Genomic DNA, 17,887 nt, shown 5'->3' with positions numbered 1-17,887 from the left:
TCGATACCTATTTTATTGTTCGCTTTCGGTCTCGAAGACTTGGAAAGCTAAGCTGGACTTTTCAAACCCAATCTTGCTGGCTTACGTTGCATTTGGCCACTGTGGCTAGGCCAGGACGACTTGAGGATGCCTCTTGTCGTCTGTTGCATTAGCATGAGCTTATTTTCATCAAGTCTGGCGTGTTCATTGCCATTCTAGCGACAAGAGAGGGCTGATTCGCAGATCAAGAAGGCGCCTCGTGGCTACAGCACCGACCGCGGACCCCTAGAACTATCAGGCGCGAGCAAGGGTGATTCTCAAAGAGGGTAGACTCAACACTTGGCTCAGCGGAAGAAGTGCGCAATCTCGCAAGCGGATACTGTTTTACGTATTGTGGTTACAATGGTCGTGGTTATCGAACGTCAGCAGAAGGCTTCGACCGTCATTTCTTCGGCTGGTCTTGAACTAGTTCTAGTACCTGCATTTCTCCAGCTTCCCCACATGACTTGTGCAACGACGTCTCTACGATTTTGAATACGATATATGTTAGAGACTTCAAATTACCTCTCGTTATCTTGACTTTCATTTTATTTGGGTGCAGTTCTGAAGAATATCTTATTCGCATGAAATGGCTAGATGCAATTTTTGGTGAGTTGTATTTAGAGCTCAAGAGCTATGCTTCCCAGTCTACCGTGCACTTGTGGTCGTACAATCGTCGAACAGATTCAAATATCTCATAGCAGTAAATTACATATGCCGGAAAATTTACTCTAGACTCTTCCAGAGGAAACCTTGAAGAGCTTTCTTTACTTCTATGGCAATCTCTCTCGGCTGCTGATGGCAAAGCTATGTCAATAAAGGTGCTATATTGCAATGCACCGTTCCGCGAAGAAAACACACAACAAAGAATGATTGAAATAAACACTGATTCATCTAGGAAAATCAATATCTGCCCTTTTAATTTCAGATATATTCGTCCAGGACGGCAAAAGGAACTAATTTCATCTGTGAGCAGATGAGGTAACTTCTGGAGATAGCGCTTCTAAAGGCTTCATCAAATTAGCCAGCAGCTTCAAAAAGTTTTCAACTCCGATTCTAGATTTAAGATACATAGAATCTTCAGAATGAGTGGTGGCACTCTACTTGCGGCGTAATTGACCGTGCAAATCACGTTGCCATCGAAGCGCTGGCTTTCGAACATATCATAGATCTTTGCTGACCCGAAGCACTGATGTGGGATAGCTTGAATACAATCAACCATCTTAAATCTTTCCAAAATTCAGGCTCAACCGTCATCACGCTCTGTTTGCCAAATAACCGTTTGCAAGGACCGCCAACAGTTATCCAAGTCAACGTCTAGTTTCCTCTCCCACTAGCCCATCCTAGCCACACCTTCCAACCTCGATAGTCTCTTTGTCATGAAGCAACCGGCTACATGCGTTTTTACTCGGTCTAATCTTAAAATATTCCAATATGACAAGCTTCGACCCTGATCACCAAACTATCAACATCAAGTATCAACAACACTCTACCCTCAAAATCACTTGTCCTTCATCAAAATCTCATCTTTTGTCCTAACGCCGCATTTAAAATGGCAGGCCCACAAAAGCTTAGCTCTCGTCCTGAGATACGACGTCCTACTGGACCGCCATCCTCCTCTCATTCGAGTTCGGCGTCTTCTAGCCAAGATTCCATCAAAACCACAACCACAGCTCCCAAATCCATGATTATTGCTCAGTACGATGGTCCAAAAGACTCTGATCGCGTACCTCCGGCGCTTGTCGGCAATATGCGCAATTTGGAGGGCCTCGGTCTGAGCCTTTGGCAAGGTGTTCACGGTGTAAGTCTCACAACCTAAATCAATCTCTTCTATTCCAAGCAAATATCTAGCCATCTATTACCAGCAATATCTCTGAATTTCAAACCTTACTGATGAATGAAAAGACAAAGAATACAAACCCTTTGCCTCAACGAGGCGGGAAGTTTAACTCACTCGGTCGCGAAGTTAATATTGGTCTAAACACCTTTGATGTGACATCTCTGCCAATTAAACCAGCCCAACAGTACGATGTCACAATAGTCAGTGACAAGGGCGTACCATCTCGAGCTGTGCAGATGAAAGTCTGGAAGAGCAATACCCTTAGAAATGCTCTAGGTCAAGGTTCTTGGTTGTATGACGGCAACAAACTTGCTTGGTAAGTTGCGCTCTTTATCATGTCTCACTTTTTCTTATTATTGATCGTTCAACAGGGCCACTATTCGGGTCAAAACTCTTACTCTCTCAGTAGATCTAGGTGCTGAAGAGGGCAGCAAGCCCAATCCTAAAAACATTTTTCATGTCCGTGTAGCTCCCACAAAACAGGTCTCTTTTACGACACTTCAATCATTTCTTGATGGCAGAGCCTCCTTTGATATCTCGATCTTGGAAACTTTGTCCTTCCTTGATCATCTTCTTCGCGAGGCTCCGTCGCAAAAGTTTACTCAGATCAAGCAGAACTTCTTTGCTCGCGGCGGTGAGCGCTTTGCTCTCGGATGCGGTGTTGAAGCTTATAAGGGTGTCTTCGCCTCAGTGCGTATGACTTTGAACGCGCAGCGAAAACCTGGACTATCCGTCAATGTCGATGTGGCTAACGGTACCTTCTTTATGCAAATGGACCTAATCGACTGTGCCACCCAAGTTTGCCGTGCCCGCAACGTTGACGACTTCAGGAGCATGTTTGAAAAATCACGCGGTAATTGGCACAAGTCAAATATGTACAAATTCCTCAAGTCCTTCACACACGTTAGTGTTCTTAAGAAATACGATGTCCAAGGAAGAAAAGAGGTTAAAGTCTACAAGTTCCTCCCTAAAGATCCGTATGAGGCCCAATTCAAAAAGGAAGAACGCGACAACCAGGGCAACGTTATCGCATCTAGGACAGTCTCCATTGCTGAATATTTCAAGCAAAAATACAACTTGAGTTGCAAACGTGGTCTGCCCGTTGTTGAGCTCAGTCGCAAGGGTGAGATGGTTCCAATCGAGGGGTTGACATTGGTACCGAATCAGCGCTATCGCACCAAGTTGGACGAGAGACAAACGTCCAATATGATCAAATTCGCAGTCACAGCCCCGAATGATCGCTGGGCAGCCGTTGAGCATGGTCTTCGGATGCTAGATTGGGGCAACGATCCGTACCTTCGCGCGTATGGCATGAGGATTTCAGCCACACCAACTCAGGTCAGGGGTCGCATCTTGACAACGCCAGAGCCGACGTTCAGCGGCAGCAAAGTTGACGCTAGGTCAGCTGCTCAAGGTCGTTGGCGCATCGATGGGAAAAAATTCTACCTGCCAAATTCCCGCCCTTTGAAGAATTGGGGCTTCTGCGTCGTAGACGTTGGACGGGGCCCATGCATCAGCCAGCAGCAGGCAAAAGCTTTTGCTGATCGCTTCAAACAAATTGCTCTCGCTCACGGCATGAACGTAGGTGGTCCACCCCATCTAGTGGTTGTCAAAGCTGTGCGTGGGGGCGAAATGATTTCTGATGCTTGGAACGGAACGGGCAATAACTTTCAAGCGAAACCAAATATCCTTTTCTTTGTCGTGCCGACCAAGGATACTGACTTGTACCGTCGCATCAAGAAGTCTTGCGAGTGTCGTTACGGCGTGGTCTCCCAAGTCCTTCAGTCCGCTCATGTCGAGAGATGTCAAGATCAATACATTTCCAACGTTTGCATGAAGGTCAACGCTAAGCTAGGTGGTGGTACTTGCATTGCCTCCGGAATGCTCACCCGCATGAACCCTAAATGGGCAAAGGTGCCCACTATGATAATCGGAGCTGATGTCTCTCACGCTTCTCCTGGCGATGACTCTTCTGGTTCCAAGGCTGCCTTCACGATATCTCTTGACAAGCACTTCGTTCGCTTTGCCGCTGAATGTGAAACCAATGGCAGTCGCGTTGAGATAATTTCGACGCACATTATTGAGTCTAAGCTCAAGGCGATGGTTCAGGCTTGGGCCAAGTCATATGGCGGTCACACCCCCCATCAGGTAGGTCCTGCTATAATTTGCGCAGTTTCCTCTAACTTGCATTCAAGGTCATATATTTTCGCGACGGCGTTAGCGAAGGCCAGTTCCAATTCGTGCTTAACCAGGAAGTTGCCGACATGAAAGCCATGTTTCTCTCGATCAATCCAAAAATTGAGCCCAAGTTCACAGTTATCGTCTGTGGGAAACGTCATCACGTTCGTTTCTTTCCTGGTAAGAGTGGTGATCGCAACGGAAACCCAATACCTGGCACTTTGGTCGAGAGTGGAGTCACTCATCCATTTGAAATCGACTTTTATCTTGCCTCGCACGCCGCCATCAAGGGGACAGCTCGACCAGTGCACTACAATGTCATTGCGAATGAGAACAATTATGAAATACCGTTCATCGAGCAGCTCACCTTTGAACACTGCCTGCAGTACGTTCGCTCGACGACCCCAGTCTCAATGGTTCCTGCAGTGTACTATGCGCATCTCGCGTCTAACAGAGCTACGGCTCACAAAAATGAGGCTACCATATCTTCCGGGAAGAAGGAGGCCTACGAGAAGGCAAAAAAGGATGTCAAATCTTCAAGCTCATCAGACCAGACTGCCTTTGAGATTCCTCCATTGATTCCTTTGAACAATGCACAGGGGATTGCCAGTACGATGTGGTACATCTAAGCACACGAATGTAGTTCTCTCACAGAATGCTTTATTGACCTTACGATTAACAAGATTCCCACCTATTCATGACATCACGGATATAATACCCAACTAAAACTGCACTGCTGACTTTTTTTCCACACTTGGTTCGAGAGAATAACTGGAACCCTTGCTAGACAGAATAGGGCTTTTTTAATGACTGCCTAGTCTCTCAAAATCTGCCAACTTTTCTGACATGCAAAACTGGTTTTTTCCTTGCAAAATTGGGCTGACTTTAACGTCACTCATCTGAGGGACACGTCAACTAACTAAAATTCTTCGATGAGAATCCAAATTGACAGGTAGCTAGTTTCCTTAGCTAATTATACATTCTACTTGAATTTCTGTAAAATGTACTAGTCGAGACACCGTTTCAGTAGTTTCGGTGACTTCAATTCTTGCATCTGAAGTGTTGTTATTACGCGATTTGCACCGCACCCTTCTACCTAGCCTTCCATCTAACACGCCCGACCCAATGCACAAAGCTTTGAACATCCTCTCTACTCAAAAGCTTTTCAACCGTATCGTAACTCCTGGCAAGTTCCTCGTTTGAACACACCCGATGTACGAACGAGTGGCATGCTCGGCAAAGCCAAGCAACCTTATTCAATTCCCACTCCTCGTGCCAGTGTCGCTTGATAGCCTTGGCGTGGACAGCTCGCGGTATCAGATGGTGATATGTCAACGGTATATGAGATCTCTCGCACAGTTCGCAGGCTTCAGCCCGAGTTGTTACCCAGACTGGGGGTGGCGCGCTGACGGACGTTATATATGCCTCTAAGGGAGAGATCAAGATATCCAGAGCTTCCCGAGAGACATAAGTGGTTATCGAGTCTGGCACAGATGGCGGTATTCTGCTCAAGAGCTCTTCGGCATCCTTTGACAAAAGCGGAACAGCGTATTTATAACCTAGATCGGCGTTGTTCTGCATTGCAGAATAGGACAGCAGACGAAGGTCCTCTGGAAGAGCTGGGAAGATCTCCGAGGCAAGATACTGAGCGGGACATCAGCATTTGACATGACATCGCGGTTAGTGGAGACAACTTCAGTGAATTCGCCCAGGTCCTCCGCGTCACCAGCAGCCGCAGAAGAGAATGGGTCCGCTGGCTTGGTGCCAGAGCCATCATCTTTCGTCTTTGAATTTCGAAGCGCGGCTTTGTTGATCTTTGCCCTCTTTCTGCGCTTCGACCCAGTGACGGCCATGTTCTGGATCAAAGCGTCCGACAAACAGTCGCGAAAGGTTTCATAATTCGCCCGTTCGTTTTCAGTTACGTCCATGATGGCTCGGTCAGGCTGCTGTTCAAGATGGAACAAAAACACGCGATTCCAGTGAAATCTCACAAAACACACAAGAAAGCTATGCACTGCTTCTCAACGTCGAATTACTCGACCTGTCGTGAAATGCACCGCAAGATATATGTTTTCTTTTTTTTTTTTCTTCTTCTGGCGCCTGCGATCCAAAAACGGCCTTTCGAGCACCTTCTACCAGAACATGATTCACCAAGCGTCAATACAGGTCAGACTCAGGCTAGCAGTCGGACAAAGTATTCAATGTTAGAGGTTGGGGGCGGGACGTCAAAGTCGGCGGAATACGAGGGCCGGTATCCGTAAGGAGAAAGTCAAGATGCATGACGTGGGGTTGAGCCAATGACCTACAGTACGTCGAACGCGCGAAAGGCTGAGGCGCGGCATCAGATTCCATCCCCGCATAGGGCGTCAGAAAAGCGAGCGATGACAGGTACGCGGAAAACGTCATCTCTGTGCTTCTTGTCTTGATCGAACCTGTTTATACAAGCATGATTAGTCCGTTTTTGTCCAGGGACAACAATTGGTGCCATGTGCCTCATATTACGACCGCCCCGCGCACGCAAAAAAAATCTTTGCACAGTGCAAGCCAAAAATGTGCAATCCCCTCCGAGATAGAAGGTACACGAGAATCTTTCTTGTAAATGTCTAACGACACGTCTCGTGCGGACGGGGATGGATTTCGGAAGATTACGATGTGCTGCAAACTTGCTGGCGAGCCTGGCAGCTGGTGCTTTTGGGGCATTTGGAAGGGAGAATCCGTGCAATTCTGTAGAGCTGGCAGAGAATCTTGACGCGCAACGTTCAGTGGATATACCCCGGATGACGAATCTACAAATTGCAGGGCCAAGACTACTCATCCTTGAGCCTGTCTACGGTTGAGCGAGATGAGACGCCTCAACAAGCTTGTACTGCCACACGCGTATGGAGATTGTTCATCATACATCAGCAGCCCTGCTCGATGTACAAAGATGAAGCGGTAAACCAAGGAAGACGACAGTAGCGTTTCTCGACGCTATCGTCGTGATATAATCTTCAGCGGTTGGTATATGGTTAACGAACTAGTCAGTGTAATGCAAACCCACTCGTCATCAGTCTGCGACATTCGAGTCGGACGAAGAAGAAGGTTTGTGAATGCTGAGGACTTCAACAAGTGCACGTCAAGACATTTGTTTTTCAGTTTGTGATGACGCAGTATTTGCCTTTTTTGAGTAGGATGCTACATAGATGCTGTTGATGCATTAAGCGTACCCATCTAGTGAGACAACGAAGCAGACTTTCGGCGTTTGCAGAGAATATTGACCAAGAGCAGAACAAGTCTAGCTCTTCAGACAATGCAGACCAGAAAAAAAAAATACATGAAGACACTCACAGGTTACAAATTGACTTTGATACAGTGTTTTGTCTCATCCAAACATGCCAGCAATGCCATCCAGCTCTTCTTCACCGCCCCTTCTGATTCCATCGTTCACGATGCCACCCATTTCCATCTCCATCTTTAGTTTATCTCGGCTGGCCTTCCTCCTTGGCGCCGCCGTGATCTTTCCTAATTCGTGGATACTCACTCCTCTTAATCCTTGAAGCATTTCGAGCACGATTGCCGCACCTTGAGTTGGGCTCTTGGTCTGCCTCAGCCTCTCGAAGCGCCTCTGCACTTTCTCGGGATCCATGTTAGGCAGGCTCAGGATGACTGCCTTTGTCGCATTTTCATCCAGGGAGATGATCTGAGCAATAAGACCCGCAAGTTTGGTCTGAGACTCAGTGAAGTAACCCTCGTTAAAGGATTGAATTGCGTTCTTAAGGACGGCGTCGCATATGTAATCGCGTACTTCGGAGGGCTTCTTGAAGAAAGGGAGGAGACGGTTAAGGGTCAGGACGACTACATTGACGGAACGTTGATCCCGCATGCGGAGGGCAGATGTGAGAAACATGAGCATTTGACCAAGGAGTTGAGGTGAGGCAAGTATTGTGCGATACATGCGTGTTTCTTGGCCGGGGTCTGAGTGAGAGACAGAGGGGTCTGCGAAAGCTTTCGTTAGTACATAGATGTTGACAGATGGGATTGTCTCATGTGGACTAGAGAGACCAGCTGAGAGGTTTCAGACTTACCAATGTCGAGCAGTCCGTTCACAAGCAAAACTGAGTGATACGTCAACATCCTCAAAATACTCTCTCTCTTCATCTCATCGCCCAAATTATCGTCCCCAGCCGCTTCACTAGAACTCCGGTTCGCAATCTCCCACTCAGAAGTAAGCTTTGCTTCAAGATTTCTCAGCAGTGCCGTCAGCACGATCGGCAGGAACTGCTGGCGCAGCTCTAGGGGACAGCCACGGATGACCTGGTCTGACATGTTCAAGAGCACCGACCATTGGTGAGCCGACAGCGATCCAGCCGTATCATATACATTGCTCGCAAGCACCTCCGGTAGCTCAGGTAGGCCATAGAAACCAGCTTCCAACCGGGTTAGGTAGCACAAGATCGAATACGACTTTTCACGTATCTGCCGAATAGCGCCTCGGATGCTGGAAGCAAACCCTTCGTACGAGTGCTTTGAACTGTTCACTCTCTTGTAAAAGTCGTCCATGCTCTCGTTGCTGATTCCCGCCTGCCAGAAGCGATCCGTCAAAATCTTCTGCACAAGATGCTTCATCTCCTCCGGAAGCTGAGGCCAAGCTTCCCGATCGCCGAACAAATGCGCATGGCGGAGGGACTGCATCAGATTGGGCAGAATTGAAGGGATGGCTTCAGCCCATAGGCTCTGCGCCAGCTGCACGAGCTGCGCGTCGCTGTCAGGGAGCTTGTCGAAAGTGGCCATGAGCAGCATGCGTGTCGCACGGTGAGGAATGCGATCTACTCGGTCGTTGACTGTTGATTGTAAAGCGCGGCCTTCAGCATCGAGCATGTGGTCGGCCCAGTTGTCAAGCTTGTGGAAGTTGTGCGTATATAAGTATTGCGGAAGTCCGCTGAGACCTAAGGATCCAAAGAAGGAACCGAAATCCTTTACCGCCGCATTAAAGTCAGGCGCTTGCCAAGCGGCGGTTGATACCGACGCCATTTCGCGAAGTTTGGATAACTTAGTTGGTGCATCTAGAGTCTGCGAGTGAAGAACAATGGTAAACAGAAAGTTTTGATACCCCAGCGCGTGTGCGGCATCCAGTCCCTCTTCGGCGACTTTCTGCTGCACCCTCCTCTCTAATTCATCATACATAGGAATTAGTGTGTCAGCCCACACAGAGGCAAGTTTCTGGCTCTCCGTTACGCCCAGGAAACTTAACGACTTCGCCGCCTCTGAATACTCCATGTATGTAGGATCATCTATGACTTTGAGGCTGAAGAAACGGTCCAGTAACTGCGTACCCAGATCCGGCCTCGATTTCTGAAAAACTCGCATGGCCATGTGCGTAAGCGAAGATAAAATTCGACGCTGCACAGCGGGGTCGTTGAAATGCAGGGGGAGCGTAGCCTCGAAATACGAGACAAAGGTGTTCATCATGGCGTTGCGGTCCTGCTCGTTCTGCTGAGGGTCATTTTCTTCCTGAGTAAGAAGCCATTTGGTATAGCCCTTGACGGAAGCGTCTACGAGCATGACCTGCGCATCGACTCGAAGGAACTCGGGCGACTTTTTGGAGAAATTTTGTGCTAAAGAATCATGTTAGGGAGAGAATCAAATAATAAAATCGTGTAGAGGAGGCCTGTGCCCTTACGTTGAAAGTTCTGCATGCTGGTTTGGATGTCGCGGTACAGACTCTGAGCCTGTCCTAAAATATGGCTCACGGCATCGACCGGAAACTTTCGCACAGCGGCCTCCACCACGTCCAGACAGTACCGCCTGTAGTTACCCAAGAACATATGTTTCTCCGGAAGCGTGTCAAAGTCTTCGTTGATGAAGACCACAATTGGATCGTCCGTGTCCTCCGGCAAAGCTTCGTAACGAACCAGTCTCCGGCTACACATCTCCATCAATGGCCCTATGCTTTGTTGGATGATAACGGAATCTCGAAGAGTCGGAATGCGCAAGAGGTGGGTCCAGAGTCTTAGAACCGGCTCCGAGACTTTCAAGCTCAAATCTCGCGCAACTTCAAACAGCAGCTCAAAGAAGCGAGGCAGATCACTCGACTCTGGTAAGAGCGCAGGATTCTTTTCAATCCATGCGCCTAGACGTGAAAGCAGCTTCGACGTCTTCTGCAGGAGCGTGTATTTCGCGTCGTCGATGTCGTCCGCGGAGACGCGTGCCCACTGATACGTGTTGTAAAGGGAGTTCACGCTTTCAGATGAAAAAAGAGGCATCACGATCTTCAGCGCGTCATCGTCCGGCATTCTTTCGCGGCTGCAGATCGTAGTCAGAGATTCCACGGCGGCGAGACGAATCGCACAGTCACCAACGACAATGCCACGGCAGACAGGTGCAATGCCGGAGGTAGCGGCGATGGTGGCCGAGGGTAGCCAGCTCATGGCTGAGCCCAGCGTCTCAAGCGTCTTCACAGCAAGAGAATGATCATTGCCCAGACTCCAGTCGAGAAAGGTACTCAATCGCTGAAGCCAGCCATCAGGGCCACACCGAACGCCCACGGAGTGACCAGTCTTGGACACATTCTTGTCCGCCATCAACGCCTCCGGTGTGAAGATCTCGATGCATGCAGCAGCTAGCACCTCGCCTCTTGTTGCAGCCAGCGTGTCGTCTCTTGAAAAAACATCCTCGGCAAGTGCCTGGAGTACATACAGCACCACCTCCCTGTGTGCATCACTCGCACCAAACAGGGCCACCAGCTGCTCGTCCATGTCCATCCAATACGTAGCCCACGACCGCTTGGCAAAGATGGTCCACACGTGGGCAACCTTGTTCCTTAGGTACGTCGGATCTTCCTTCCGCACGCCCTGCGCGAGCTTCACGATGCACTCCCTCAGCTGAGCCTCGACATCCTCATCGTAGCCGTCCCACACGTAACGCGTGTGGTAGTCTAGCAAGGTGAGGCCATAATGGCGCAGTGTCGGGTCCTTGGCGTGATCGACGGCGAGCGAATAGCCCAGTTCGCGGGCGGCGGGCGAGGACTTTGTCGTCTCGAGAAGTTCGTTGGCCGCGTGCCGTGCATCGTGAGCGGAGCGGGGGTTGTAGACAACTTCGATCGCCTGCAGGATGAGGGCAAGGTCTGGAACGGCAGAGGACCGCTGCTGGTCGAAGCCGTTGGTCGGTGGAGGTGGCGCGCTGACGCCGTTGGGATTCTCCGCCATGACTTGTTCTCTCGTCCTTTTTCCTGAGTCTCCCAGCTCTTTCGGATGGCTGAGCGTGAACTGTGCTGGCAAGCCGAAGTGACGGTCACGCGTTGATGGATTCGCGCGGGAGCATTCCTTCCTTGCCTTCTCGTGTTGCTGGCGAGCAGTCGGGCGGTGAAAAGCTCGGTCTGGCGAAAAAGCCGTTTTGGCGGTTCTGTGCGCGGACTGTTTGCGACGGCGGGGGGCCAGAGAGAACCAGGAGAAGCTACAGACGACGCAGGACCACGCAGAGCATCGGACCGCGCGACAAATGACTCGACGGCCGCGTTCTGTGCCTCCCAGCAAAGCAGAACTCGTGTGCAACGCAGAGCTGAGTCTGTGGCCAGGTCGGACGATTGGATCAGCGGCTTTTGAAACGCGCTGGCCCCTCCAATCATCGCGTGTGGTCTAGTGGGGCTCCGCCTGAGGCCTCTTGAGGCTGCAGCCTTGCCGACCCGCCGCGCTGGATCTCGAGCCTCAGAACAGCAGACTGCGTCTCCAAGTCGCGCGGTTCCACGGTCAGATTCTCGCCAACGAGCATCCATTCCGTGCCGGTCTCGCCCTAGGCAACGGCGTTGGCGTCTCGAAGCCCTCAAGCGTCCAGGCTCGCGGCCGACGTGATCCCGTTGCCAGACTCAACAGACAGCCTTCCACATATACACAAACGCCACTACCCATTCTCTCGCGCGAGGTGGAGCATAGGATCAGGTGTCCAATCAATCCGCCAAGTAGCGGTCGATCGAATCCTTTCCCGTCATCGTCGCCCGTCGGCTTCCACAAGCCGGCATGGCATTCTTCGTCAGCACAGGCAATTGGCGTCTGGAATTCACATCTGGCAGTTCTCCATTGCGCGAAAGCCGATTTCTCGGAAGCTCCATCTGGGCTGTCATTGTATAGTGTTTCAGAAAAAGCTAGCCATACGCTCTCCGTCCTAGTCAAAGTCTTGTCCAGGGCACATTTGTACAAAGTCCAACCCCTTGACCCAATAGAATATACATGCCCCCAAACGCAAACGCCATACGCTATGCACAAAACATTGCGAGCATCCCAAAGCCCACTGTCCAAAGCACGTCTATGCACCAAAGGGGAAGCCGCCAGGGAACCCACCACCTGGGAACCCACCGCCGGGGAAGCCTTGAAACTGGAAGCCGCCACCACCACTGCGTCCGCCACCGCCCTGCCTAAAGACGAACTGATGACCGCCAGGACCAAAGGGGCTGCCCTGGAACGGATTGCCCTGCTGCTGCATCGGATCATTTGGGTCGTCGCCCCGGTCAAAGCGGGCTCGAAGTTCCGGATCGCTGAGCACTTCGTACGCCTCGTTCACCGCGGCCATCCTCTTCTCCGCCTCCTCCTTGGAGATGCCCTGGCTCGCCGCCTTGTCCGGGTGGTATTTCTTGGCCTCTCTGCGCATCGCCTTCTTGATCTCTCGCTCGTCCGCGTCCCGCGGCACACCAAGCACCTTGTAATAGTCCTTCTGCTTGGAACGCTTGAGTAAGACCTGGGCCTCGTTGAGCAGGTTCTGAATCTTCTCCGAGTTGCCGTGCGTTTCCTTTGCTTCGTTGAGAGCGCCAATCGCAGCGTCAAACTCTTCAGCGTCCATATGCCGACGATATTTGAAAAGGAGACCAGGAAGAGATTTGGGGTTGTGCTGCAGAGCTTCCTGGCAGTATGCGTCACCTTTCTTGCTCTTCATCTAGAGTACCACGTTAGCTCGTCGTCCTAAAGCACACGGAGATCACAAACGTACATCAAGATATGCTTCACATGTCGTATCCAGAAGCCACATGTACAGTCCATTCGCAGAGGCGATGTGTATGAGCCCGTCCGCTCTATGAGCCTCAACGTCCTGTTTCACCTCCTGTAGCAATCCAGGCTCATCGCCCGTCCCGGTAAGCAGCTTTGTCGCTGCCACATTCTGCTTTTTCTCTAGAAGGGACTTTAGCTTCTTGATGCTCTTATCCAAAGCCTTTTCCCGTCTCATTAACTTCTTGCACTCCTTCTCTTCTGGGTCTGATTGTAAACACTTGCGCAGCTGAGCGAGCCCGGTGTCTGTCTCCCCCAGTGCATAGAACTGAAGCGCTGAGATCTTCAGGTGTGGCTCGGTGTCGCCAGTGTTTAATGCAAGCACATGCTGCAAGTCGCTGATGCCTTCGGCGACCTCACCCCGCTCAAATCGACACCGAGCACGTAGCTTGCGAAGAGAGGCGTCACCAGCTGCGACCATGATCGCCACGCCGGATTGCTGTACACAGTCCTCCCAATGACCTTTATCCGCTGATTTACGTGCGAGTATCGCCGCACCTTGTGCCTCATGAAGCTGTGCGACCTCTGGAGAATCCTTGCCCTTGCCTGCTGCGCGATAATCCGCCTCAGCTTCCTCCCATTCACCATGTCTCGCTTTTAACTTGGCGCGCTGAATCAGCGCACCTTCAAAGTCAGGCCTGAGCTGCAGAACCTTGTCGAAATCGCGGCGTGCCTGTTGGTTCTTGCCTAGCGATAGATAGGCAGCGCCACGGTTGAAGAGGGCCAGATAGTTCTTGGGGTCGCGTGAAATCGCCACATCGTAATATGTGAGGGCATCTTGAGCGTTACCCGTGGCCAGTTGAGCCTTAGCACTTTGAAGAAGTTGAGATATAGGAGTGTCGGCAGAAATATCTGAAGGACCGAGCGCGGAGACGAAGGGATACGTGAGAAGGTAGGCTCCAAGAGCCAGCTTCGCAAAGGTTCTCATGATTTATGTTCCTTTGCCTTCCTGTACCTTGCCCTTTTCGACCGTGAGTGTGCTCCGAACGGATTGGAGCGTCAAAATGACTGAGGGGCGTGGATTGGTAAGGGGCAGCCACAAACGGGCGTGGGTTGATGGGTCTCAGATCCTTATTGCGCAGCTTTCGCTGTACCCGAGAAAGCGAGTGACCAAGTTGTAAGTATGTACTTCTCCGGGGCTAACAAGAAGGTGAAGGCATTTGAACTTTAGAAGTGTAGCCCGTCGTGCGTGTTCAGATCTTCAAGTCCGGATCTGGCCACGCTGGCGCTCGTCAAAGGTTCCGAAAATATCTTAGCGCATTGCGGCTGCGGGAGCGTGCAAGAAAGACCCCTGGTCATCTACAAGGGGAGGCCTCCGCAACGTCCATGACGTCTCTGGATGGGGACGACATCGCACAACTGGCGCGCTCGCGTCCCAATCCCGATATACATCATACGTGCGCAACATAAACGCCCCCGTCTGGTGCTACGCGTGGCTCTCACTCACCAGCCTCAATATATGTGAATTCTGCGGTAGCACCATGGGACACCTCCGTATCCGCATAGATGGTCACCGCTTCCTAGACACAGAAGATCGAGAGGTTATTCTGCACGGGATCAACGTTGCTGCCGATGCGAAGTTCCCGTCAAACCCGGACCAGCCGTCGCATATATCAGAGAATTTCTTTGATGGGGACAAGGTTAGATTCACTGACAGGCCTTTCGCTCTAGACTCCGCCCATGAACACTTCTCGAGGCTCAGGCGATGGGGATACAACACCATCCGATATGTTTTCACATGGGAAGCAATAGAACATGAAGGCCCTGGCAAGTACGATGAAGATTGGATACAGCATACTATATCTCTTCTCCGCATCGCACGAGAGTATGGCTTTTACATTTTTATGGACCCACATCAGGACGTTGTATGTGCTTATCCTTTGCCCTTGCTGGCCTCGCAGCGACAGCTAACATATACTTAAGTGGTCACGCTTTACCGGTGGCTCCGGTGCGCCGATGTGGACCGTCTATGCGTGCGGATTTAACCCTAAGGCTTTCGCCGTAACAGAAGCTGCACTTGTGCACAACACTTACCCAGACCCTGCATCTTTTCCAAAAATGATTTGGACAACAAACTACTGGCGGCTTGCTAACCTTACAATCTGGACAATGTTCTTTGCTGGCCGTGATTTCACGCCTAAGGCCATCATCGACGGCAAGAATATCCAAGACTATCTTCAACAACACTTCCTCAATGCGTGTAAACGATTGGCGGAAGCTATAAGAGATGCCGGTGATCTGGAAAACGACGTTGTGATTGGATGGGAGAGCCTCAACGAGCCAAATAGGGGTTTGATAGGCTATCAGGATCTGGCGAATATACCAAAGGAGCAAAAGATGCAGAAAGGAACCTCACCAACGCCGTGGCAGGCAATGCTGACAGGTTCAGGCCGTGCTTGCGAGATTGCGACGTGGGACTTCGGTAGCATGGGGCCGTATAAATCAGGTACTGAATTAGTAGATCCTGAAGGCGTATCTGCATGGTTACCACCTGACTACGACGACACATTATATGGTTGGAAGCGGGATCCTGGCTGGAAGCTGGGCGAGGATATATGGGCGCAACATGGGGTTTGGGACCCAGCGACTGACACCTTACTTCAAAATCAGTACTTCGCAAAGGATCCACGGAACGGCGCAACAATGGACTATGAGTACTTCACAAATCATTGGTTCATGGACTTTTATCGGAAATACAGAGATATGGTACGAAGTATCTTCCCAACGACGATCATGCTTTGTCAACCACCAGTGCTGGAGATTCCACCGACGATCAAGGGCACAGAAGATGATGACCCGAACATGGTATTTGTACCACATTTTTACGACGGACTTACGCTTATATCGAAGAAGTGGTGAGTAAAGCACTGATTCATCCAAGCGAAGAAAGCAGAGAGACGTTAATAACGATGAAAAGGAATCGCCTTTGGAACATAGACGTCTTCGGCGTTTTGCGAGGCAAATATCTTACCCCAGCTTTCGCAATCCGCATCGGTGAGACCGCAATCCGCAATTGCTTCCGTGACCAGCTCAAGGCTATCCGTCAAGAGGGCATGGACAATATGGGCCTACGGCCGTGCATCTTCTCCGAGATTGGAATTCCGTACGATATGGATGACAAATATGCGTACAAGACCGGCGACTACTCATCCCAAATCGCGGCTATGGATGCGAACATGTTTGCAATCGAAGGCTTCGGTGGTAATGGAATGACTCTTTGGGTATACGTTGCGAGCAACAATCACGAATGGGGTGATAATTGGAACGGGGAAGATTTGAGCATTTATTCACTAGACGATCGGCCTTTGCCAAATGCACTGCAAAGAGCTAAATCGACCACAAGCCTGGATACGGATTCTCCATCGTATTCCCGCTCATCACTGTCAGATGGTAACGTCGTCCGCCCGTCAAATCTGAAAGCCACCCTCACGACAGAGACGATGGATTCTAGTACGAGTATGCTGCGCAAGGCAGCTGCAAGCAACGACATATCAGCACTCGCGGATGACAGACCAATCAACGTAGCTGGGTACCGCGCCGCGGAGGCGTTTACACGCCCCGTGCCTACAGCTGTGCACGGCACGGTAGAGTCCTACGGTTTTAATCTTCGAAATTGTACGTTTGTCCTCAAACTCACTGCGCCATCGCCAACGCGCGAAGGCGCGCCGACGGAAATCTTTTTGCCAGAGTGGCATTTCCCTTGCTCCGGTGGCGCAACGACCGTAGAGGTTAGTGGTGGGAAGTGGGAGATTAGCATTGGGGAAGACGAGTGTCAGCGTCTGAAGTGGTGGCACGCCGAAGGAGACCAGAACATCACCGTCAAAGGGCTAGTACGAAAAAATGGGGTCCCGCAGGGAAGCCTAGAGGAAGAGGCGGGCTATTTGGAGCAATGTCAGAAAAATGCTTGTGATGTCATGTAATCGGATGCACACAATATTTGTTTGAAAATCTTTTTGGCGCAGCGGGGGTCGCAACGTTTAGTTTGCTGGCGAATACAAGTGGGGAGCATGCTCAGATGCATCAATCTCAGTCTGCGGTCAGCGAGCCAAATATCTTGCGGAGCTAATTACATTAATTGTCCCAAGCTCCAGGAATACGATCTGTCTCTTACGAAAATGTTCATACACGCAGAGTTAAGTGATCACTTGGTGCGGGCTTGAAAAATGAACAGAATAACTCTGCTCGATCATACTACCTTCGACTCAAATGCTTTAGGGCGGCGATGTGTGCCTCTAGGGAGTACCAATCTCCCTCAACGTCGAGAGCGTCCAGATATGGCAAGCGTGCAGGGCTTCGCTGTATGTTACCACGGCCGGTGCTGATGACTACAAGCACGTTGTTCGAGCTTGTCCCAAGCATCTGCTCTCCTGGTGTGCACAGAGCCCGAGACAAGCTGAAAACTGCTGTTCTGGATCGTGCATGAGATGAAGAAGATGCGTGGTCAGAATTACGCAGTGCTAAGGCCAAAGCGTTGGACAGCTATGGGTGGGAGTCTTGTTTTGACAGCGGAAGGGGGTCGTGGACAAATGTCAGAGGCGCTGCTAATGGCGCTGACGTTGACTTGGTAGCGTGTACTACAGCGAACAAGGCATTTCACCACCTGCTGCACACACTTGTTCGAACATAGCCGCGCGCAGCAATCCACGAGGACAGTGTTAAGAAGTATAAGTTATTCGTAGCAGGACACCTGTTCGGAAGCGATGACGTTGAAGAAGGAGATACCCGACACAACGGCGGGTCACGACTGACGAGTCACAACCCTGACAGGTGAGCACGAGCCACGCGCAGCCATGCGACGCAGGCAAGGGCAGCGGCAGCGGGGACAAGCATGTGGCCACTC

The 17,887-nt window shown here is 50.7% G+C and overlaps 4 protein-coding genes across 4 annotated transcripts; 2 read left to right on the top strand and 2 right to left on the bottom strand.

The window, feature by feature from the left end:
• Positions 1 to 1,702: 1,702 nt before the first annotated feature.
• On the top strand, positions 1,703 to 5,038 carry PV09_08501 (uncharacterized protein; the record flags this gene model as incomplete). Its single annotated transcript, XM_016362416.1, has 4 exons — positions 1,703 to 1,819; positions 1,924 to 2,174; positions 2,230 to 4,006; positions 4,054 to 5,038. 4 exons carry the CDS (start codon positions 1,703 to 1,705, stop codon positions 4,663 to 4,665), a joined length of 2,757 nt encoding a protein of 918 aa, XP_016209701.1. The 3' UTR covers positions 4,666 to 5,038.
• Positions 5,039 to 7,159: 2,121 nt separating this feature from the next.
• Positions 7,160 to 11,581, bottom strand: PV09_08500 (uncharacterized protein). The gene is made up of 3 exons (XM_016362415.1): positions 9,696 to 11,581; positions 8,101 to 9,630; positions 7,160 to 8,011 (listed from the first exon to the last, which is right to left on the bottom strand). The coding sequence occupies exons 1-3, from the start codon at positions 11,218 to 11,220 to the stop codon at positions 7,398 to 7,400; spliced, it is 3,669 nt and encodes a 1,222-aa protein (XP_016209700.1). The 5' UTR covers positions 11,221 to 11,581; the 3' UTR covers positions 7,160 to 7,397.
• Positions 11,582 to 12,102: 521 nt separating this feature from the next.
• PV09_08499 (uncharacterized protein) lies at positions 12,103 to 14,237 on the bottom strand. The gene is made up of 2 exons (XM_016362414.1): positions 12,992 to 14,237; positions 12,103 to 12,937 (listed from the first exon to the last, which is right to left on the bottom strand). Exons 1-2 carry the CDS (start codon positions 13,973 to 13,975, stop codon positions 12,314 to 12,316), a joined length of 1,608 nt encoding a protein of 535 aa, XP_016209699.1. The 5' UTR covers positions 13,976 to 14,237; the 3' UTR covers positions 12,103 to 12,313.
• A 153-nt stretch (positions 14,238 to 14,390) lies between these two features.
• Positions 14,391 to 17,735, top strand: PV09_08498 (uncharacterized protein). Its single transcript, XM_016362413.1, has 3 exons — positions 14,391 to 14,912; positions 14,971 to 15,902; positions 15,965 to 17,735. Exons 1-3 carry the CDS (start codon positions 14,529 to 14,531, stop codon positions 16,965 to 16,967), a joined length of 2,319 nt encoding a protein of 772 aa, XP_016209698.1. The 5' UTR covers positions 14,391 to 14,528; the 3' UTR covers positions 16,968 to 17,735.
• The last annotated feature ends 152 nt before the right edge of the window (positions 17,736 to 17,887 follow it).

The sequence above is a fragment of the Verruconis gallopava genome (assembly GCF_000836295.1).
Source record: "Verruconis gallopava strain CBS 43764 unplaced genomic scaffold supercont1.42, whole genome shotgun sequence".
NCBI classification, from domain to species: domain Eukaryota; kingdom Fungi; phylum Ascomycota; class Dothideomycetes; order Venturiales; family Sympoventuriaceae; genus Verruconis; species Verruconis gallopava.
The sequence above is the reverse complement of the archived record's forward strand: the minus strand, read 5'-3'. Positions and strand labels throughout refer to the sequence as shown.